This window comes from Camelus bactrianus, chromosome X (assembly GCF_048773025.1).
Source record: "Camelus bactrianus isolate YW-2024 breed Bactrian camel chromosome X, ASM4877302v1, whole genome shotgun sequence".
NCBI lineage: Eukaryota > Metazoa > Chordata > Mammalia > Artiodactyla > Camelidae > Camelus > Camelus bactrianus.
In genome coordinates this window covers 88,526,825-88,550,249 of record NC_133575.1, presented here as the reverse complement: position 1 = coordinate 88,550,249, position 23,425 = coordinate 88,526,825, and the positions used below count along the sequence as shown (strand labels likewise).

The window sequence follows — 23,425 nt, the reverse complement described above, 5'->3', positions numbered from 1 at the left end:
AGACAATAGCCTCCTGTTTAGTTTTATTAATTTTGAGGGTGGGACAAAAGGATCGGATCGACGACGCAAGTGACCAATCGCAAGCGAACCCTAGGCCAGGAATCGCCAACCGGCGGCTGCCAAAGAAAGGTGGGCGGGATTTACTCCTCGGGACCGGCTCCGCCCAGGCCGGCCCTCCCAGCCCGCCCAAGAGGCGGAGGCTCCGCAGAGCCCCGCCCACGCCGCCCCGGCCGCCAGCGCGGCCCGCCGCCGGAGGCGGGGCGGGGACGCAGGGTTGCGGAGGGGAGGAAGGGGTTGGCTAGGGAGAGCGGTGGAAGAAAGGACGGTGTCTCGCAGTGTTGCGACCTGGGTGGGGGCCTGCTGGTCATAGGAAGCAAGAGGGGAAGGAAAACGCAGGAGCGCTGCTCCTTCCTGCATTATTTTCAGCAAGCTTTGCAAGAAGCTGCTTTTCAGCATTTCTATTTGTTTTTCTTCCTCCTGCTGTGGGGCGGGGAGCTGCACTGGATCTCCCACGCGACTCCGCTCCGCTGTTGCCGTACATTATTATTGGAGTCTTTGCAAAACCCTTTCCTTCCTCTCAGCCAATCCTTGCGTAGACTCTCAGGGATAGTGTACCCGATTCGTGCCACGTTAGTGAGAGAACGAGAGTGCGGGCCCCAGCTTTCGCGGGAGCGACCGGACCCCGCCGTTCAATTGTTTGAAACTTCCCCGCCCCCTGACCCCGCCTCTCTTCCGCCCCCACCCCACCCCGGGGTCCTGGCCGGCTCCCTCCCTTCTTTCCCCGCCCTTTACTCCGCCCCACTCTCTAGTTCACCGCCCCACCCCCACCCCCCCGCTCCTGGGCGGTCCTAGCCGCTCACCGCAAGAAGAAAAGCCACCCATTCGTCCCCCTCCCCTACCTCCCATCCTTTGCCCAGGAGCTGCCTTCATCGCAGTCACGCCCCTTCCTTCCGAGGAGCTTTCTGGCTGCCCAAGCTGGTAGACCCCTGATTTATTCCTCCATCTCCGCTCTCTTTCGCCTCATCTTCTCTTAGTGCTCACCGCCCCCTCTACCCCCACCTCCAGTCTGTCTCGCCTCCGACCATCCGCTGCTCCACCCTCCGGCCCGGTATCCTGCCTGTCCACTGCCACCAAGGAGAGCCCGGACGGAGCAGCAAGGAGGGGAGCAGCCGGGAGTTGGGGCTTCCCTCCTGCCCATCCCTGGCCTCCGGCCCGGGACCGAAGCCACTTGAGAGAGCAGAGTCGTCACCTTCTTCGTTGCCTTCGGGGGTAGGAGACGCATGGTTACTTTTCCTGGGGAACTGGGGCAGGTATCCATGGTGGCATGAACTTGATCGTGCCCTCGGCGTGAGTGAATCGATCTAGATGCGTGTGGGGATGCCTGTGCGTTCTACTTTCTCTACAGCTGGCCGTGAGTTTTCCGGGATGTGCAGCAAGTTAAATAGGTTAAAGAGTATGCGCTCCTTTCTCGTCCTACGGAGATGCTAGTGGGTACCACTACTCGAGGGTACTTTTACTTTCTTGCCTCCTGGGGTCCTTGTAGGTCTCTAGGTAATGAAGCACAAAAGGAATTAAAGACCGGAGGGAACTTGAGGTCTAGTTTAGCTCATCAGGAATGTCCGTGCTTCTCTCATTGTTAGATGCGTTAACTCCTAAATGCTTCGGGTTGGGGTGGGGGTTCATACTACCCTCCCCCGGAGGCCGTGAGTTCTTGAAGTCTTAGTCTGGAGTAATCTACCACGTTACACTCTTTTAGGCGTGTGTGTGTGTGTGTGTGTGTGTGTGTGTTCGTGAGGAAGGGGTTGCCCCTTATCTGCTTTATGGATGTTAGTAGCTAGCTTTGCCGATCATACAGGTGTCCTGAGGGTCCTGAGCCTGGGTCACTGTACGTTGGTGCTTCAACAGCAGGATGGACTTACCAGTGTAGGAAAATGAAGAGAAGGAAAAGTGAGGGGGAAAGTGACAGTCTTTGTAGACTGTGAGCAGTCCCTGGTCAATTGCTACTACTAGTAATACAATAATAATTTGCAGCAAGGGACTGAATAGAATTAAATGAGAGAGGAAGGGGACAATTTGTGAGAAACACCATTTCCAATCTCTAGCGTGTATTTTAGGAAGAATTTTCTGACACCTTGGAGTGTCTAATTTAGTTTTCCTTCCTCCTCCCTCTTCTCCCCTACCCCTATGAAGAGTGGAAGTTGGGAGGCAGATTAAAACTTTTTAAAATATAACCCTCTTCTCCCATTCAGAGAGGAAGATAATTAGTCACCATAATCTTCAATAATAGAGGGCTAAGGGTATTTAAGTCTCCTTGAACTAAGCTTTGTGAAAAGTCTTTTCTCAGGCCAGTCTTTGTGAAGCTTTCTCAGTTAGACCTTTCAGTACCCTCATTTACTTGCTAAGAATAGCTTGAAATACCATTTTGGATGCAGGATAAATCTTCACCCATCTCCCACCTATCTCCAGTTGGGCAAGCATGACAAACTTAGAAGAATGGTCGTGTTCAAAGACCTATTAAGATATTCCCAACCCGTTGCTTATTTGGAAACAAATTATTTACTTATATTTTTTACCTAATTTCATTGGTTGATTTTAATGGGGGAAAAGAAAGCAGGAAGGAGAGAAGGAACGTTACAGGGTGACAATTTTAAAGGCTATCATATTTCAGATCAGCTGGGAAGGAAAAGTTGGCCCGACCAAACTACATTTTATAACTGGCCTGGGACATTTTAATAGCCAGGTGGTTGTAGAGTAGTTGCATCTATTTACAGATGATAACTCAGGTTCCAGCTATTCTGTATGGGTTTATCCGGTGTCATTTACAGACACTTTCTGGCACTACATCATACTTCATTTTAAGATACTTCTTTCTTTGGAAAAGTCTGTGGCTCTGTAAAATTGAAAATGCTTTTTCTTACTTCATAGTCTAGATATGAAGTAAACCTCTGACCATGGTTATATGTAGAGTAACTTTTACATGAACGTTGTAGATCTGTTTACCTATTTGAAAGATTTTAGAAGGGAATTTTAAAATTCATATTCAATACTGTTTTGGATTTGGAAATTGAAATCTCATTTCTGGTTTATGAAGTAGGATTTATAAGACTAATGCATTACCAAGGCATTTTGTGGAGTTGCTTTTTCTGAAGTCTTGTAAAGAACGAATGTCTCTTTCTTGAATGCCTTGAGAACAGTCTATTCAGAAAGCAGAGGGATGGATGCTATGACCTTGAGGTCCCGTTGAGTGCCAGAATTCTAAGTGGGTACATCTGCTTCTGTGCCTCTCCTAAAAGCCCTCTCCCAGGGCCTGCGCCTTCTTTAAAAGGGTGTCTTTGTAATTAAGCAGCCCTTCTCCCCCATCCCCCTTTCTTCCTTTGATCCAGCTTTTTAAGGCCTTTTTTCCATTTGGAGACAAGAGGAGTTTCTCACACTCTCCTACTCCCCTCTTAAGGTTTTCTTTTCTTTCGCCCCAAAAATGTGCCCCAAAGTTCTCCGGATGGTTAGAAATTGTTTTGTTTTGTTGGGGTGGGGGGTATTACCAATGAGGAGGTGTAGAGGATATATTCCGTCTTGAGAAATGTTTGTGTCCAGGTAGCCTCCTCCATGGAGACTGAGCATTTGGAATGCATGAGAACAGTCTATTCTTAGGGACTGTCTGGAAGAAATTGTCCTTTGCACCCATTAAGCCCAGCTTAAACCCACTGAAAGGAGTGGAGAGAGGTGTGTGTGGTCGTGGCTGAGCCTTTTCGGATGGTAAATGGGTAAATGTTCCCAAATCTCCTATTACATCACCTCTTTCCCCCATGGATTCAGTGGGTTTGGAGATCTGCTTGACAAGTTAATTAGCTTGGGACTAAACCAATTTGTTTAGAATTGTGCTCCATTGATTTCCTGTCCCCAGGAATTTTTGTTGGTGGTTTACTATGATGTGTTGTCTTTAGTCTTGCTTACTTCTTCGTTCCTTGCTGCCTTTTGTGGACTTTGGTCCAAAATCTAGGGTCCCACCCCCGAGTCAAAGGTTAGAATTTGGTCCCAGGAACTAAGGGGGTATTAAACAAGCTGCCCCTACTGCATTACTCTTATCCATGGTGGGCTCCTGACCCCTTTTAACACAGAGAAAAGAGGGAAGTCTCCCCTTCTACATACAACACACAAAATCTGAACTAGAAAAAAAAGGAAAAAGAAGGAAAATAGGAGGTCATTTGCTTTAAAAAAGAATCCACTACAGGTTTCTTTGAAAGAACTAGCTTTCCTGGTTAGTGCCTTTGAACTATGACTTGATATATAAAAACTGACTATAAATGGGACTACTCAGAAATATATTTATTGCATAAAGGAAGTCATTAGAATTTTGCTGTAATGATTATTGCTTGAATTAAGTGAGGCCATTATTTGGCCTTTGAAATCTTTTTGTTACATGGCATGGAGTTAATTGTCTAAATCATTCTGGATTGTGATAATGCTGGCCACGTTTAGCCCCAGCCTACATCCTCTTGTAGAAGAGAGCTAGTATGACTTTCTGCAAATAAATCAGACTTCATGGATTTTGATAAGTCAAAGGATAGGACTCTATCCCATAGAGGTAAATGGTTTAAATTCCAGTTATTGTATTTGAATAACCCAAGGATCCAGATTTTTTTTTTCTGGTGTTCTGTTCATGTATCTAGCAAGGCTATTGAAAATGATAGCAATTGATGTCATTTTTAATCAAAGATACCACAATACACTTTCCTAGTGAGCCTGTTGGTGAGAGGAACCTGGGCTCTGGGCACAACTCTAACTCAGTTTATCACCCTTAGCAAGTTTCCTCCTCTGTAAATTGTTGAGGGGTTGGACAGGGTGATTTTGAGAAACAGCTCTCCAAAATTTATAGTTCTTTTCCTTGGCCTCGGTTTCTGGTGTGAATGTGAATGATTCCTACTAGAATGAGGTGCAACAGCTGTTAGGAATACAATCATGTAGTCACCTGGATGTAAAAAAAAAAAAAAACCAACAAACCTGTAAGTACATATCAATGTAAGTGCATTGTGTTTTGTATTTTAACAACATATCAAATTAAAAAGCTAAGACCCTGCCCAAAACTTCATCCAGAATCCCATCATCCTAACAGATCACCTGCTTTCATTTTTCCTAGTTCCTTTCAAGTCCTTGTTTCTGTACTTATATGAATTTTACGGAGTGATGGTCACAGAAATGTAACATGTTGCTTTTAAATTAAAAAAAAAAAAAACATAGAGCTCACCTAAGACTCAGCTTTGTAAACCTAGGCGGAAGAATGAAGTCAGAACCTGACTGAGTATGCATGAGGAATCACATACATTTGTTCCTCCACTGCCAGGGGAAACAAACAGATTTAATAAGTAATCCCTAAGCCATTTCTGTAATTTAGGGGTGTTCATGTGTCCAGCAAGGCTGTTAATTCTACTCCTTTGACCTCCTGTTACCCTTCCCCATTCTTTTTAAGTAAAAAGAAAACTAGGGTTCACTGTTTCCTTTGTTTAAATCATCAGCAATGATTCTTAAATCACTGTATTACGATATCCCATCAAGAAAGAACAAATTTGGGTAGACTATGAAATCTCCTGAACAGGAAAGAAAAAGGAAAGCACAGATTTTTTTTTTATAGCTTTGAAAATAATGTGTTTAAATTAGAATTTTAAAATTGTAAGGGAACTAAGGACTTTAGACAATTAAATAAAAGACATGTAGGTGTAGCAGAATGACCTCTTCATCTGAGGCTTTATCATATAGTGGAAGTTCAGTTACACGGTCCTTTAATTTTCCTTTGCTAGCGAAGGTATAATATACATATGAGCTCTCTCTCTCTTCTTTTTTTTTTTAACATTTTTTATTGAGTAATAGTCATTTTACAATGTTGTGTCAAATTCCAGTGTAGAGCACAATTTTTCAGTTATACATGAACATACATATATTCATTGTCACTTTTTTTTTTATATTTCCCTGTGCTATACAGTATAATCCTGTTTATCTATTCTACATTTTGAAATCCCAGTCTGTCCCTTCCCACACACCCCCGGCCCCCTTGACAACCACAAGTTTGTATTCTATAATATACATATGATCTCTGATTTTGGAAGGAGTCATTCCTGAAAACCTATGGCTCTTCATAAGTTAGATTAAATTTTGTTATCGAGGATAGGAAAGTGAAGTACGGGTTTTTAGTACCTAGAGGGTACCAAGTTAAGTACAGGGACTTGTTTGTTTGTTTTTGAGGGGAGGTACTTAGGTATTATTATTATTATTTAACAGAGGTACTGAGGATCGAACCCATGACCTCATGCATGCTAAGCGTGCCCTCTACCATGGAGCTATACTCTCCTCCAACCAGGAACTTTTTTTTATGATATGTGTTCATGGGGAAAATGCAGATAGATTTGCTAACATCTCCTAAGGTAATTTTTCAAAAAATGTTTACTTTTTAAAAAAACTCTATAAGCTGCCCTTGACGTTTGTTCTGTCACTTCACTATTGCCCCGACTTCATGAAATATCATTAGACTGCGAGACTTGAAGCCAAGCTCTGGGTTTCTCTGCCCAACCCTTTCTGACTTGCCATGTGACCAAGGGTAAATGAATTAGCTGCTCTGAGCTTCAGTTACCCTTCTGGGAAGCAAGGATATTAATATTTCACAGAGGTGTTTAGGCATGCTTCATATTGGGCGCATGCTTTGAGGTCATTGGATGAAAGGTGTCTGCATGATGGCCGAGAAAACTTATTATAGGGTCCTGAGCAGGTGCTCACTCTTAATGAGCTTTGCTCTCATAACATACAGTGCCCTTTGGTGCCTCATTGCCTTACTATAATTGATTGTCCCAACATTTATATTATTGACCCTCTTTGAATAAAAAAAAATTAAACATTTTCATTCTATGTAGTAAGCTGAAATTCTAATAAAAGGACTCTAGCATCTGCTGCAGTGATGAAAAATAGCTTCAAAAAGAGGCATTAGTTGGAATGTACCATAGAGATCAGTGAGTTTTTCAAAGCTCTTCCAAAAGATTAAAAAGAGTAAAGAATATTTCTGCTTGTGTGTGTGTGTGTGTGTGTGTGTGTGTGTGTGTGTGTGTGTTTTAAGGGAGAAAGTTTTGAGTAATATTTGCTTGTGACACATACTGATGATAGCCAGTAACTGAAACCCAGCCATTGTAGTGTTTTATACACAGCTGGTTTTTATTAATGATGGAATATTTATGCTTGCTGTACAATTCATGGCTCATTTCCATGTGTATGTCAGAACTTAAATACCCCCCAAAGCAACATTAAGATAACATTAAATATAAATGTGGCCAAGCTAGAAAGGGTGGACTGGGGAGTGGGGGAGGTCTCCTTTATTCTGATTGGTGTTGCTTCAGATCACAATAACTGCCCCCCTCCCACTTTAGGCATTGATGCTGATCTTTTTTTTTCCCCTTTATATATCCCATAACAAACTTCACATTTTGATCCTTTTGATATGGACAAATGATCTTCCCCCCTCTTCATCATGCAGATGAAACTGATGTATGTGTTTTTTAAGAGCATATTTTCCCTGCACATGCTTCTCATTATCCGAGAGGCCTGGACTCAATCAGCAAAGGAGCAGAGAAACCACATAATTGAAAGGAGAATGACGGTGGTGCATACTTGGAATATTTGTGGGAAGGAGATTGCTGACATCAGAAAATGTAGTGGCCTGAGTGTTAACAGCATTGAAGAGAAATGAGCTTTCTGTGTTTCTGTGCATTGAAAATTATTTTTAAGGGGATAAAAATATGGGCCAGGTTTGACGTCCTTTTATGAAGTTGCCCTGGAAACTTCGATGAAGGTTGTTATAGAATGGTTCAATTAAAACCTCCCCCATTAGGAAGCTAATTAGTACATCACTTACTCATTTTGGTTGTTTTTAAGGGGCATGGATTTGCATTGAATTAATGACATTCTTTTCCATGTGATAGCAAACTAAGATAAAAATCCCAGATGGGGAAAATTATTTAGATTGCCTATTTTAAAGAAATGTAATTTCCTCTTTATTACATTTAGGTTTTCAGTTCAGATTTTTGTTTCACTGTTTATATACAGTGATCACATTTTAGTTTAGTAGTCAGTTTTACTTTCTGGATCACGGGCTGTGAACCAAAGCTTATTAATTTGAGTTTCCCATATGAATTGGAAAAATATGACAAATGACAATAAACCATTTTACTAAGGTAACATTTAGGTTTTTTTCTTCTATAGTTACTCTTTGGGGGGTGTGTCTTTGAGGGAGGCAAATAGCTTTTTTTTTTAAAGCAAACAATTTTTGGAGCTAAGAAAATTTTGGTGACCCCCCTTTTACACCCTAGAACATTCTGTCTGCCTCAGGCTCTCAAGCTTCCTTTAGGACAATGTGATGACTTTTCTGACCTGGGTACCTTTTGTGACTAGGCTACGTGGTTCTCCCTTGGCAGCCTGAAGGAGAGTGGTTATGATGGGAACCAGAGTGCAGGACTTCTATCATGTTCTTTCTACTGTACTCCATCTTATTTAGGGAAATGAATATTTGCCCCTGAGGGCCATTTGCAATAGAATTGGTGCTCTGTAGCTAAATATGTATTATGGGCTGCTGTGGTCCTCCTTTTCCCCATTACTAGTAGGGGATGGTCATTCTGTACCTATGTTCGCTGATGCTACTCCCGCAGCATATGCCTGCGCTAGCTCTGGAGAGTGAGTGGGGAAGTTGGCTGGGTTATCTGATTTGTAGTTTCACTGATTTCACCCTAGCCCTTCCTAAGAAGATAGGGTCTAGATTTAGTTTTCCACTGGCAACTCAGTCAAGACAGGTTCCTGGGGCTTGCAAGTCAGAGGGAGGAGGAGTGGCTGCCTTTGGCGAGTGACTCAGGCCTTTTGGTATGAAGATATGAAACGCTGGCTCTGGTCCATGCACCTGCTGGATGCCACACCTGCAGTCAGCACCTGAGCCCCACTCAGACACAAAAACCAGACTGAAGGCAGATGGGGCTCCCTTTAAAAGGGGTACAACAAAACGGGGAGCTCCCAGTTATGTTAGTGGGGCACGACTGTGAATGACATTGAGCCATTCCAGTGTGGGTCTGGGGAATACGTCTTAGCTATTTTCTTATAGGCGCAGTGCACTGGCTTTCTCAAGAGACTGTTGGAGTCCCGAGGGAATTTGCTTTCCTAATGAATCTCTCCTATGAACAGACCTCTTCCTAACTGGAGAGTCAGTTCTGTAGAGGTTTGTGTCTAGTAACCCAGCACAGGGCAGGAAGTCACAAGACTTGGGTTCTGATCCTGTCCCGACCAGTTAGCCACAGTGAAACCTTGGTCAAACTAATTATCATTAGCTATCTGTCCTGGACTTAAGCTTCTCCAGTTGTAAAATGGAATTAATCACATCGGCCTTTATTTCCTCACAGAGCTGCTGAGAAGGACAAATAAGATAACAGAAGTGAAAGAGCTTTTGTCTCCTTAGAAGAAAGGCTGAGAAACTAAAGGTAATAATATTACTGTTGTTGCTATTCTATGGCTTTCATTCCTTTTCTTCTTTTTTGTTGCCTCTAGCAAAGTCTTTGGGAAGTTATTTACTCAGTATGCAATTATAAGCATGTTTTATGTACCAGTTAATATTTTAGATGTTGCCCTCTAAGACCTTGCAGTCTAGCAACTTCCATTTCTGGCTCAAGCGGTGATTTCTGCTTGAGTTCTTAGAAGCATAAAAGATAATAATTAACTTTTTTTCTCTATGCATTGCAACTGGGGACTTCTGTCCCTGGTACTACAAGGTCTAGATTGAAAGTATATTGGGGGAATGCCGTGCAGTAAATAAAGGAATTTCTCTCTCTCCCACACTTGCAAACAATCTGACCCTGGTACTACAAGGTCTAGATTGAAAGTATATTGGGGGAAAGCCGTGCAGTAAATAAAGGAATTTCTCTCTCTCCCACACTTGCAAACTATCTGACCCTTGAATGATAACTTTTTTTCAGGGGTCTCTCCTTAATTTCATCCTTGGTTCTGTTCTGCTCCTACTCTGTGTGATCCAGCCCACTCTTTGATCTTAGCTGTTATCCATATGCTAATGACTCCCAAAGACCTATCTCAACCTAGCTTTGTCTCCTCCCTTCCAAACTTCCCCAACATTGGTTATCAGATTCCTTGTCTCCTACTCAGCTGGTAGGTTTTTTCCTCTGGGAAGCTTTGCTCAGGTGGCCCAGGGATTTTGGCAGGGTCTTCTCTGGTGCCAGAGCTACCTACTCATACTTCTGGCTTCCCATTGGATTATGCCCCCTCTGCTTCACTGGGAGCTCCTTGAGGACTAGACTATTTTTATTTCTTTTTCATCTGCCCTAGGGCCAATAGAGTGCCTAGCTATAGTAAGTGATCAATAAATGTTTGTGGAAAATATGATGTGACAAAATGTTGTAATAAAGATGTGTCCAAAGTCCAGTAGGAAGACTAAGGTGAGAGAATTAATTTTCTATATTGAGCAGAGCTGGAGGCAGGGGGAAGGTGGAGAAGGATTAGGGAAAATTCTCCAAGGAGAAGGTAGAAAGTGGAACTGCCCCTTCTGAGAGTTCTGACTAAGCAGCCCAGGAAAGAAATGCTTGTTGTGTCTGCTTTTGCTAAGCCAGGAGCATCTCTGGCCAGTTGCCTCCCCTGCCTTGGGACTGGATGACTTTTATGGTTGGATCTGCAAATAAACCTCTGTCTATAACACATTGACCATTTAAGACAGGTGCCAGTTAGTCATATAATATTAAACAAGGCTGACCTTAAATGTGCCTCCTTAACTGTGGCTGAAAATAGTGGTACACACACAAGCTCATTGGTTATGTATGCTCAGCTCTATTCAGCAAAATACCCTTTAAAATGTATTGAAGATTGGTATCTGAAAATTAACAAATTGAATGCTCAGAATGTAGCAGGTTGGGTCACTAGAACTGAATGTCTTCGAGCTGACTATCAGATCTTTCCAAGGGCAAAAATGAAACATGATATAAGCCATTACAGGCCATGAACCTGTTCTCACCCACCTGATGCTTTTACTAATAAGCTTCTTGGCCGGGTGGCAATTTGGGGCAAGTGCATGCAAGCTGGACTCACAGGGGAGCCCACATTCCACTCTGCCATTTCGCAAGCCACTGGGATACTACACTGCTTCTCTTGGCTTCTTTCCCTCCCAGGAGTCCTGCTCTGGCCTGGTGGAAAAATGGGAGCAGGAGAACTTTTCATTAAATGAAGGAGAGATTTCATGGGGCTTTGGTGTTTTGTTAGTTTTATTTTTTTTTTTTAGTAGGTTGTCTGAAAACATTCATGCTCCTTAACCCATTAATTTCACTTCTGGGATTCTTTCATTAGGAAACAATCCAAAATATTGAAAAAAAAAAAAGGCTAAATCACAAAGATGTTTTTATAACATTATTTAAACTAGCAGAAAATTATAAGCAATTTAAAACAATTTAAATGTCTTAATAATTGGAGAATAGGTTAGTGAATCTTGATACATTCATTTAATGGACTATTACAAGCCATTGCAATGTTATGAAGTCTATGCCACAACATGGAGAAAGTGCTTATGATTAAGTGAAATCTAAGATCCAAAATGATATGTACGTGAATATTTCATTGCTTTGCAAAAACACACAGAAAACAACTAAAGGAAATGCTCTATAATGCTAACAATGCTTGGGTTGAGGTACTGGGATTATGAGTGCTTTTATTCTGTTTGTTATAAATATTTGCATGTTGTGCTTGTATCACTTGTAAACTAAAGTAAAAATAAAGGTGAGTAGTATGCCATTAAAGATAGGAGATTGGTAAAGCTGGCAGCTTCTAGGTATATTCTTAAACTTTTCTCAGTTTATGCTCAATCTGACTTCATGGACTGCTTATACTTTTTCTGAAGCAAGAAGAAACGGGATGTGATGGTGTGATCTCTTCCTCCCTTGGAATGGGTGTGTGTGGAGGGAGGTGCAGGAGTGGTGGCAACAAGATTCTCCTTGTTATTCAGTATTTCACTGCTTATGTACACTTTAGGGTTAATCACCAATTAATGTGTTCAAGTTAATTGTTTTAGAGTACAGAAGAGTAAAACTGGCACCAAACTGACCATGCTGTTGAGTTATCATCTGAGAAACAGACAACTGACACTGATCCTAAGATTTGGAAATGCCAAAGACTTATCGTGGTTCTTAAAATAATTTTCCAACCTAATCTAGATAGAAGTAGAGATAGGAGCAAAGAGGCGGGGCTGACTGAAGCCTGTTCTTAAGCTAGTGCTAGACTTAAATAAGAGCAAATGCCAAGTTGGTATGATATTGACAAGACCTAGAACAGGGACCTGGAAACATTGATCAGTGGAGGTTCCTGTTACTCTCCAACCGACTTACATTATCTTGGCCTAAAGAGAAGAGATTTTGCAAGGCCCTTTTGCTGTGCTTCTGGCTAAACACATCCTTCTTGCCTTTGAATTTTTCCTCCCACCATTAACATTTTATTTTCAATGGAATTGGAAAATTGGTGGTAACGTTAAGCCAGTTTTATAATCTCTTAAAACTAGAGCCAATTCAATTTAATAAATATTTATTAAGCATCTTCCATGTACAAGCTAATGTGCTAAATAATATGTTGTAGCAGAAATGCTGTTACCCTAAGAGTAATATAATCTGCATTCTAGTTCTGGCTCTAACCACTTTTAAGCTTTGGCATCATCTATACAAAGAGGGGCTTGGATAACTAGATGGTCTCCCAAGAGTCTTTCTAGTTCTGGCCTTTACTTATTTAAGGACCCCTGCACAAAAGACTCAGTTGCAAATAAAGGATATTTTTTAAAAGAGAAAAGAAAAAAACTGTACTTCATAGAATTGTTGCACCCTTCCAGAAAAGACCACTTTGAAATAATAATATTAATAGCTAACTTTTATTGAGCCTTTACTATGTGCCAGGCTCTGTGCTTAGCACTTCACATTGATTGCTTCCCTCAATCTTCATAACATCCCTATGAGGTCTGAGCACCGTTAGTCCTATTTTGCAGATAATGAAATTGAGACTTGGGGAGATCAAGAGACATGTACGAGGTCAGTTAGTAAGCCATAGATCCAGGATTTGTATTTGGACAATGTGACTCTAGATCCAGGCTCTTAACCATGGTATTTATACAGCCTGTCCATTGTTCATTGAAAGTTAGGGATAACCTACAAAGGGACCATTGTTTCTTACCTCCCAAATGAAGCAAATTAGTACCCTGGGTGGCAAGACTATTGGGAAAGGTGTTGTCTAGGGCACATCAGGCCATAATATGGACCAACATGAGAAGACAGAGAGAATTCAGTGGGCTGTTTTGCCTCTCTTTGTATGGGAGTTGTGTGTGTGTGTGTGTGTGTGTGTGTTTTATGCATAAATAGATGCATGTAGATACAGGGAAAACTTTGGACTGGTTCCTTTCCATTTAGCTGGAAGTAAAATGATATTAAACAAGTTGACCAAGATTTAGCAGAGAAACAGGTTTCCTAGACTTAGGTTCTTCAGCCTGGTTGGTGGAGTGAGGGGTGGGGGTAGAGTAGGAGGAGGAGGTAGAAGGAAGAGAAAGAAGATCTTACAGGCATATTTCAGAATTTATTTGGAAGGTGGGAATTTGGTCTGCCCTGGCCACCTTGTACTCTTGATTTTCTGGTACTTGGCTTGGGAAACACCTGGGTTCTCACTGATGTATTTTGTTTGGGTTCACCCTCTCAGATATCCTAGGAGAGGCCAATGACTGCAAATGGAGGCAGAATTTAGCTTGGCCTTCCTGCTCTGTTGTTACAAAATAGTTGAATATATAGATTCAAATTAAATTTTTAAAGAGAGAACACTGATATCCTTTCTTCCTCTATCAAATGTCCTCAGGGACGGTCTGTTTGTCCAGGAGAAACAAGGTTATTTTATTGATTGACGATGATGTCAGACCCCTGGCAGTGGTGTGATTAAAGCCATGGGCAGATTAAAGGTTGTAAAGTTCATACTATTTTAGTTCTTGTGTATGAGACAAGGAATCTTTTCCTTTCCTTTCTCTAATAAATAAATGGAGTAGTGTTTTCCTTCTTACATGACTCTGGTATTACCATGTAGATGAACATAAGTTCTTTAAGGAAAAAGTCAGTAAACGGGAGAGGAATCAGCAAAGCTTTTTCCTTAGGCTGATTTCTTTTCCTCTTCTAAACAGAAACAAAAAAGGCCAGGGGTGTGGGGTGATGGGGAGGGCCAATTTGTGTCCGGTTGACATAAAGTGATTTGGGTTTTCAAAAGGATATGGAGGAAAGGGGACAAAATTGAAGGAAGAAAGGAAGATTTTGGACCAGGAAAATTTTTCTGGTGAGGAGCTGGGTGTTGGGAGCAAGCCAGTCAAAATCAGCATGAAGACTCTAAATCGTACTGGAAAAGAATTGTATGGTGGTTTCTCACCAGGCGCTCAAGTTTAAAAGCCTTGGGCTGTTTTCTGCATGTTTCAGTTGAAAACAAGACAACTGTTTTGTTCAAAATTGGGACAATAGAAGCACGCTGGTTATTTACCATAGCTCCGTTTTCAGCCCAGCTTTGATTCCAATTAGAAGTTGTTCCTCTGCTTTGAAATTAGGGGAGACACCCTAAAATAATGACCTTGCATATGGGAGACGATTTTGCTTTTGATGGTGATTATACGTTGGACTGAAACAAGATGGAAAGACAAATTTCCTTGTTTGTTCACTCTATATCTGTTCACTTTATTTTTGGCAACTTTGCAAGGAAATAATGTTAAATTAATCACTGTGTGGTTTTTGTGGATTTTTTTTTAACTTGGATGTTTTGGACATGCTCCTAAAATACAGAGATGCTCGTATGCTTCCTTTGCATTACCCTGCTCCTCAAATGGCATCCCTGGTGCGGATTAAAGGCTTTCCTTTAAGTGATACGAGTCATGGCTAGGCCAGGGCAGGAAATAGGAATGCAGATCATGTGCCTCCCACCTAAACACAAACCCCTCAGTTTTCTAACCATTTTGGTTGGACCTGCAGGGCTTTTCTGAGAGTCAAAGCAGCAATTAGAAATGAGGACTGTCTCAAATACATATCTGGTGGGTGTTTGCATCTTGTCTCTATAATGTGAGTCTAGCAGTTGCCTTTTGCGGAGATGCTGGGGCAGTGGACGTGCTAAGAAAGCAAGTCGAGGCATCTTCTTGGAGAAGAGTCGCTGCTCTGCGTGGAGAAGGGCAATCACCTTTGCTACTCCAGTGAGGGTGGACGGGCCATCGATCAGATTGTAAGCTCTGGGAGGGCAGGAACTATATGTTGTGTCTTTTGTAGCCCTTGTTGTGTTTGGCATGAGGCTGGCAAATGTCTGGAATAGCCAGGATGTGATAAACACTTAATGACTTGCTTGAAAAGAAGTTTTGGTTTCTATTGCCCATCTGAGGCTGCAACCGTTAAATCAGGAGCTTCACTGAGTTCTTTTTTTGACCCAAAACCTACCTTCTGATGACTGCCTTCCCTTCTGGGAGGTGGGGCAGTGGGCCTCACTCACCGGCCCTGCTATTGATAGCAGCTTAAAGGTTGTACCCTAAAGGTGACAGTGGTTATGGCTTTAGTCATCACCTACCATTCCAACTCAGATTGCAAGCAGTGGATCTTGGGGGGCTATGAGGCTTGAACAGAGCAAATTTTTCCAGCCTCAGACCTGAACATTTCCCTCCCCTGGAGACTGGCAGACCTCCTTTACACAGCTGCTAGAGAGTGAGGTTTCTTTTTGTCCTTGTGGAAACGGACTCTGCCACTCATGTAAAAGGCAGGCACGTGGGAGGAGAAGTCATTTGCTTGGAAGGACTGCTTTGGTTAACTGTTGGCCATTGGTGGCAAACTAGAAACGACGTTTTTATTTCTCCCTCCCTCCCCCTCCTGAACATTTCAGAGTGACCAGTGGTTGGACTCTTGGCGGCGCTTACCCTGAACCTGAGTGTTAGGGGAGAGGGAATCTGCCGTTGCGGTTTCTGGAGCTGCTCATAAGCAAGAATTCCCTATCCTGATCAAGGCTTTAAGCCTAAAAGAAAGCAGAAATAGGTATGGACCATCGGTGTGTGTGGGTGCCGGTGTGTGCGTGCGAGCCTGTGTGTGTGTGTGTGCAGGGTGGGGCGGGTGTGGAGGGGGAGGGGGTGGTGTACTCTTCAGGGGCCGGGGGAGCTCAAGGTCTAGAGTTCCCTGCTTTTGCAGGAGGGGTTTGTAAGTGATTTTGTTTTAACCATACATGCTCCCATTTCCTTCCTTCCTTCCTTCCTTCCTTCCTTCCTTCCTTCCTTCCTTCCTTCCTTCCTTTATTTATTTATTTATTTATTTATTTATTTATTTATATTTTGAGAGAGGGGAAAACTAGTTCGGTAATCATCTTTCCAGTTTCAGGCACCAAGAGATTTGTATACTATACATGTCAGTCTAACAGACAATCCCAGTCTGACAGTTTAAAATACAGGAGTCCCAGAGGAACTGGAAGGGAGGGGGAGAGTACTTAAATGCAGGCTGCTCAGCCCATTGGTGTGCACTTCCCCAAAGTATATGATGAATGGAATTTAAAAAAAAGGCCTTTGGAAGGTTCACTGTGAGGTCAAACTGCTCAACAGAACGATTGGAAACCAGGTAGCAGTGATCATGCAAAGTACAAAAGGAGAGAGGATGGCCTTTCTCCATCTACCACACACATCTTCTGGGCCACTCCCTGCAAGACTAAAGGAAAGGGAGTCATGTTTCCAGAGAGATTGGAGACTGTTTAATATCATAGAAATCAGGGACTGGGGGCCAGTGTTCCAAAGTTCTCATCTGGAATGTGAGGCAGGTTAGGTTGATCTTTAATGTGACTTCTTGTGTGACATCATGTCCATTCTCCAACACTACTTAAGATCCTTGGAGTGAAAGTTTAATTATTGAATATCAGTACTGAACTGCAGTACTTAAGATGACAGACGATTCTTCCAAAGATTTTATGAGCCTGTAAGGAGTTTGCATATACTATACTGTACAGAGAGAGAAGAGAGAGAGGTCACCTACTTCTATTTTTCAAGTGGGAAAACATAAGACATAAAAGAGGAATCAATTGCTTAGGTTGACCTGTAAACCCATAGCATGATTAGAATTTGAATCTTAAGTTATCTTGCTTCTGATATCTCTTTCACTCAACCCATATTACTTCCCTAAGAAGAATTGGGTGGGAGGGCAGGGATATGGTAATCATACCCTTTCCAGAAGGATGACCTTTTTATTTTTCAATTTCTAAGTGCTGTCAGAGGCACACTTCAAACAAAAGAGGGCTTCCCCTTTAAGCTCCTCCTACCCAACAACAACCACAACAAATTCTCAGTGACTATTCCTGGATGGCTGAAAGGGAAAGTTTGTCAATAATCATTATTCCAAGCCCTTCTCTTATTAAGCCAAGAAACATCCAAAATGGACAATACAAAAAGGATTAAGAAAAACAGTTATGTTTCAGAGTTTTATGAGATCAGGGGAAAAGATTTGCATTAAGCAGAGTTCATTTCTATCTGGTGCAAGCCAAACTCTCTTCATTTTCTATTTATTTTAGTTATTTGGCATTTTGTACCTCCCTCCACGGGCTAAACTGCTTTACAGATCCTGCCTATGGGGTAATTTCCCCTATGGTCCTGTCCCCACCGCCACAGCCATAAGAATTGGAGTTTTCATTTAAATAGAATACAGAGATGAACTTTGTAAGGACCTAGGAAAAGTGCCCTCTCTGATCACCCTACTCGACTCCTTCAGGTTTCCCCAGTCCTTTTAGGAATTAAGTCAAGTTTGAGTACTTAACCCATGCTAAAAGTAAAAGAGGAAACAGAAAGTTCTGATGCCTCCAAGTTCCTCATCATGTCAATGCTAGAGCCAGGAGTCGCCAGCAATTAACCTATTAATTCTAGATTCAATTCTCTACTTTGTCTCTGCAGTGGAATCCTCAACCCCAAATACCCATTTTCTTCCCCTTTAGAGGAATGATGTATCCATCAACTGGGTGTTAAGCTTCCTGTTTCCCCTCCCCAGGTCAAGGGCAGCCCAGGTGCCCAATTTCTCTCTCTCTTCACAAGGCACCACCAGCAATAGAGATGAGAAATTCTGAAGAACAACCAAGTGGAGGAACGACGGTCTTGCAGCGTCTGCTGCAAGAGCAGCTTCGCTATGGTAATCCGAATGAGAATCGCAACCTGCTTGCCATCCACCAGCAAGCCACAGGGAACGGACCTCCTTTCCCCAGTGGCAGTGGGAACGCAGGCCCTCAGAATGATGTGTTGAGTCCTCAAGACCACCACCAACAGCTTGTGGCTCATGCTGCTCGACAAGAACCCCAGGGGCAGGAAATCCAGTCAGAAAACGTCATCATGGAGAAGCAGCTTTCCCCACGAATGCAGAATAATGAAGAGCTCCCGACCTATGAAGAAGCCAAGGTCCAGTCCCAGTACTTTCGGGGCCAACAGCATGCCAGTGTGGGGGCTGCATTCTACGTCACGGGAGTGACCAACCAGAAGATGAGGACTGAGGGACGCCCATCAGTTCAGCGTCTCAATCCCGGAAAGATGCACCAGGATGAAGGACTCAGAGACCTTAAGCAAGGACATGTCCGCTCCTTGAGTGAACGGCTCATGCAGATGTCACTGGCCACCAGTGGAGTTAAGGCCCATCCACCTGTTACCAGCGCTCCCCTCTCCCCACCACAACCCAGTGACCTCTACAAGAATCCCACAAGTTCCACTGAATTCTACAAGGCCCAAGGGCCACCTCCCAGCCAGCATAGCCTGAAGGGCATGGAACACCGAGGCCCCCCACCAGAGTATCCCTTCAAGGGCATGCCACCCCAATCTGTAGTGTGCAAGCCCCAAGAGCCAGGGCACTTCTATAGTGAGCATCGTCTGAACCAGCCAGGGAGAACAGAGGGGCAACTGATGAGGTATCAGCATCCCCCTGAGTATGGAGCAGCCAGGTAAGAGAGTTCCCTTTCTGTCATTCCCTGACCTCATCCCCAACCAGCTTCTGCTGTTGGGAATCTGAAGGGAAGGAATGGGCAGGTGTTTTTGGTATAACAAACTCTGCCATGCATGGCTGGCCCCTGGCTTCGTCAGTTTCCCGCCAACCTGAATTTCTAGGCTCTTCAGCCATTATTAGCCCAATATTAACATTCCCTTGACTTTATAGGTTGAGCATGTCCCCAGCCGCCTAGTGGCTGAACAGGAGCACAAGTCTTCATTTCAGCAGCTTTTCATTGTCCAGTCTCCCAGGATATTGAAGGAAGAGTCAGTGTTCCTCTTCTTGTGAGTTATTAGGCCCTTCTGTGAGGGGAAGTAAATTATCTGGGACTTCAGTCTGGGATATCCTATCGCTTTCATTTATTCTCCTCCACAAAACTCTCTTCACTAATTTTTGTAAACAAATCTTTCTGCAGAATTGCTGTGATTCTCTTGGACACTAAACAAACATCCAGATATTAATGTTGAGGGAACTATATACGTGCAAGTTCAGAACGTTACTTGCCCGGTACTTCCTTGCAGTTCCTGAAATCTGGATTGCTTCGTCTTTCTTCTGTAGAGTTTGTTACTTGCCAGTTACATTGCTAAATATCTAAGTTAAATTCACATCACATCATATAGAAGTTTTGATCAGATGCTAAAATGCAGAAGGAAAAATATTCCCATGACTTCTGTCCAACTTGCCATTAGTTCAGAAGGACTGTTTTGTATATTCAGAAATTCCTAAATATACTTCTGAATTATTCAGGAGCCCATTCACTCACTGCTACATCAACCAGACCTTATGATTCCATGATTCTGTTCATTCTATTGTGGCCGTGTCTCTGATCAAGAGTATTTCCGCATATGGGACAGAGGAAAGGTTTCAACCTTGGGCCAAAATGATGGCAGTTGTGTGTGCTATTCCTGCCGTGTGACCATGGGTAATTAATTATGGGTGGCCCTTTTCCTTAGGCAGCCCCCAGACTAGGCTTGTGACTCCTCTGATGTCTAACTTTCTGCCTCCTGTCCCCTTCTCACTCATTTGGGGCAGAGCCTCTTGGCTTGAAGTACGGTGGATGACTCAGGAGAGGAAGAAGGCAGTCAGGGGGTGGAGTAGGGTGAAGGTAAGAGAATGCACCTGGCATTTCCTGGTATTTCATTTTTTCACCTCCAGGTCCTGTGTTTTAGCCAGAAGCAATTCACTTTGGGCTCCACCCCTAACTTTGCCAGTTTAGGATTTTTTTTCCTTAACCCAGGTTGATTTCCTAACCTTTTTCAACCTCCTCTGTGCAGCTTTCAAAGGGCAGGAGTCTAAATTCTGATAAGTGGCTTGGAACAGGAAATGGGGTAACGGACAGGGCCTTTCCGCTTTAAATGAGCAAGAACCTGATTCCCATCTGCCCGATGAAACGGAAGACCCAGGGAGGGGTTGGTCCATTGGACTGCTTAGCTTAGTGGAAACCCATCCAAGCCAGCCAAATGTCAATGAAGCTGGGGGTTTTTGTTTTGCTCTTCCCATCAGCATGGAGGATCTGCGGGACTCCCTCCTGTATGTGGATGGGCTATGCATGTGGTGTGTTGCCCTGTGGGAGGGTGGGTGTGTTGGCCGGGTGTGGAGCACAATCCAAGTCCCGCTCAGCACATGGCCTGCCTTCCCAGGAAAGCTATTTTCAGAACTCATTCACCAGTATTGTTTGTGATCTGAAATGACTCCCACAGTGTTTGAAGCTAGATGGAAAAGCCCTTTGATCTGCCTAAATAAATACTAAGGAGCCCAAAGCAAGATTTTTTTTGCTTCCCAAACCGATTAAACCATCAGAGAAATTTAGCTGCATATATTTTACAGAAAGATATCTGTATTTTCTCCTCCCTCGTACGTTATCTGTGTATCTGTTTCTCTGTCCTCAACAGCAGTAGAGCTCACTCTGATTACCCTCTCTTGAGCAGTATTTTAATACACAGGTTTGCTCTAACAGTTTTTTTTTCCCTCTATGGGAGAGGAATTGGGTGCTTGATATGCTCAATGAATAATCAAACCAAAAACCATCCTAATTAGAAGATGCTCTTTGTGAATTTTGAGTCTGCAGCAGACAAACTCAGGGTTGGCAATAAAATTTTTGCCAAGCCTGGGGTGAGGGAGGGGCACCTATTGACAAAATACTGTTAAGGGAAGGTAGTTGGACTGCTTTCCAGAAGTGTACCCCTTTTAGGTGGTGACATATTTTGCCTCCTTTATTTCCTTTAACCAACTAGCTAGGCAGTTTGTGAGCACCCTTCCAAGTAACTGCTACTAGCACCAAACAATTAGAAGACAGAATTCTTAGCTCTTAATCCACAAATTATAGATCAGGACGTAGAGTGAGCTCTTTGAACAAATTACTGTTCCAAAAACCTTTTGTTGGCCTTTAGCGGTGCAGTGAAATGCTCGAGATTTGCTATTAAAGTGAACAAAATGTTACAAACCATTTTTTATGACTTCATCTTCCCTATGCCCTCCTCCCCACTTAAAAAAATAAATATCCTGAATGCCCAGAACTCCAGATGGGAAACAAGGCCAAGCCATCTGAAGAATTAAACATTTTCTGAATCTTTGTCTTTCTCAGTGCTGAGCCTTTTCTGCATCCGGGGTTTATATATTTATCAACTGCTTTAAAAAATTCAGTCCTTTCTGTTTGTAAAGCGGCCACCTCCTTTCAATTGTTGAAATCGTGCCCAGATCTGAGGTTTCTTGAGATCCTTGTTTAGTGGAATCTAAGGGTGACCTAACTCTGTAGTTCAGAGCAGAGCTGGTTGTGCAAGAGAAACAATCAGGAATTTGCAGTCCTCTCCAGGATTCAGAGACTGACCATCCCAGAGCCTGGGAAAGGCACAGTTTCTGTGGGGAGAATAAATTGGGTTCCAGGCTGTTGGCACCTGCTTTGGTGAGAGTGTGCATGTGCGGGCTACACACATGTGGGCCAGGAGTGTATAGTGTGTGCATAGGGGTGGGGTGTGGGTGGGTGCGTGGCTGAGAGGGCAGGGGGTCCCGTCCGTGAAGTGGCAGCCTGGAGGGCACTGTGTCAGCTCAGGGGGCCTGCTTTTGCTTTCCTTTTGTGTTCTCACAAGCTATTTCTGGGATTTCCTACCCCTACCCCCGCTTTGGGGAGATGCTGATTTTGGTCATTGGCCTCTGTCCTGCATGTATGTCACGTCTCATTTTCCACAGAGCACCGGGGGCCCAGGTTGTCTTAGGAAGGAGAAGGCTGAAGGGAGGGAAGGGGCAGGGAGGCAGGTCAGGGCTTCCATGGGGTCATGTGATTCTATTGTCTGCAGGCGGCTTGTTCCTGGTTAATGTGTCAGTGGGGAGACTTCCATGCTGCTGTGCAGCAGAAGGACCTGGGCAGTGTGCAGCTCAGCCAGCTGCCACCTTTATTATGACGATTCTTACTCTTACTCTTATTATGACTTAATCCTGAGTGTATTTTTGCTTCTTCTCTCCCACTCCTGTCATTCCTTAGGCCTCTCCTCTCAGGGGGAAATTCACACGAGTGTTAATACTGTCCCACTTTTTTTGTGGTGGGCGGATGCTGGAGTCCAGATGGAGTTCGTTGGCTGGAGGGCTTTCTCTCCTTTTACGACTGCCCAAGCCTTGCTATGTGTTTGCAAACCTGCCAGGGATGGACTGCCTTGGTTTTCCTAACATCACAATGCACTGAAATCTGCTTCCTTTTTCAGCCTAGGGGAACCTGAGGGGTAGCTGCCTTTTCTCCACTCATCTCTAGGCAGAGCACAGTCATGGTCGGGGCCACTGCCATCCCGGGCTTATCCCACTCTGGAGACCTCCTTCCAGAGACTTTCTGGTCTCCCTTTTCCTGAGGCCTCTGGGAGGCCTTGTTCTGTCCGGGGCACTGTGGGGCCTTTTCAGTCTCCAGGCAGGAGGGAGGCCAGTGGCTGGTCTGTTTGTGAGAGAGGTGTGGGTTGCTGGTGGGACCCAGGGGAGCTGTGGGGAGGTAGCCCAGTTCAGAACTGGGCATTCAGTCTTTGAAAGAGAACGCCTCCCAGGTCTTGGGTTTCCAAATCCTGGCAACGAGGATGAAGATTAATTCAGTCATTTTCCTCTTAAAATTCGAGAGCTGGATTGGAGAACATGAAATTTAAGCCCCTCTTTTCTGCCCAAAATATCCAAAAGCCCCAGCAAATCCCAGGACGTTATATCGTAACTCTAGGTATATATATAAATTATAATAGCTCTTACTCAAAGTGGAAGGAAAGCACATCATTCGTTTTACCTCGGAGGAAACTGCAGATCTACAGTATGGAAGACAGAGAAAGACTCTTCCCCAAATAAGTTTAGAAACAGCTTCCAGGCTTTTGATTGGATGAGTGCTTTGAGCTCTAGGAACTAAAGGTTATGTATTGTAGCAACTTTCCAGTTGT

The 23,425-nt window shown here is 43.5% G+C and overlaps 1 protein-coding gene across 5 annotated transcripts in view; it reads left to right on the top strand.

Moving 5' to 3' along the window:
• Window positions 1–833: 833 nt before the first annotated feature.
• AMOT (angiomotin) overlaps window positions 834–23,425 on the top strand; it is a 61,405-nt gene continuing 38,813 nt past the window's right edge. The window contains exons 1-4 of one of the 5 annotated variants that reach the window (XM_074360020.1): window positions 835–1,269; window positions 9,417–9,494; window positions 15,922–16,070; window positions 18,051–18,984. In XM_074360020.1, the coding sequence (XP_074216121.1) occupies window positions 18,113–18,984 (872 nt within the window). In that variant the 5' untranslated portion in view covers window positions 835–1,269; window positions 9,417–9,494; window positions 15,922–16,070; window positions 18,051–18,112. Of the gene's footprint in view, window positions 1,270–1,391; window positions 1,412–9,416; window positions 9,495–15,921; window positions 16,071–18,050; window positions 18,985–21,907; window positions 21,931–23,425 lie in introns of those variants that run through there. The other 4 variants (XM_074360021.1, XM_074360022.1, XM_074360023.1 and 1 more) reach the window with 4 other exon arrangements.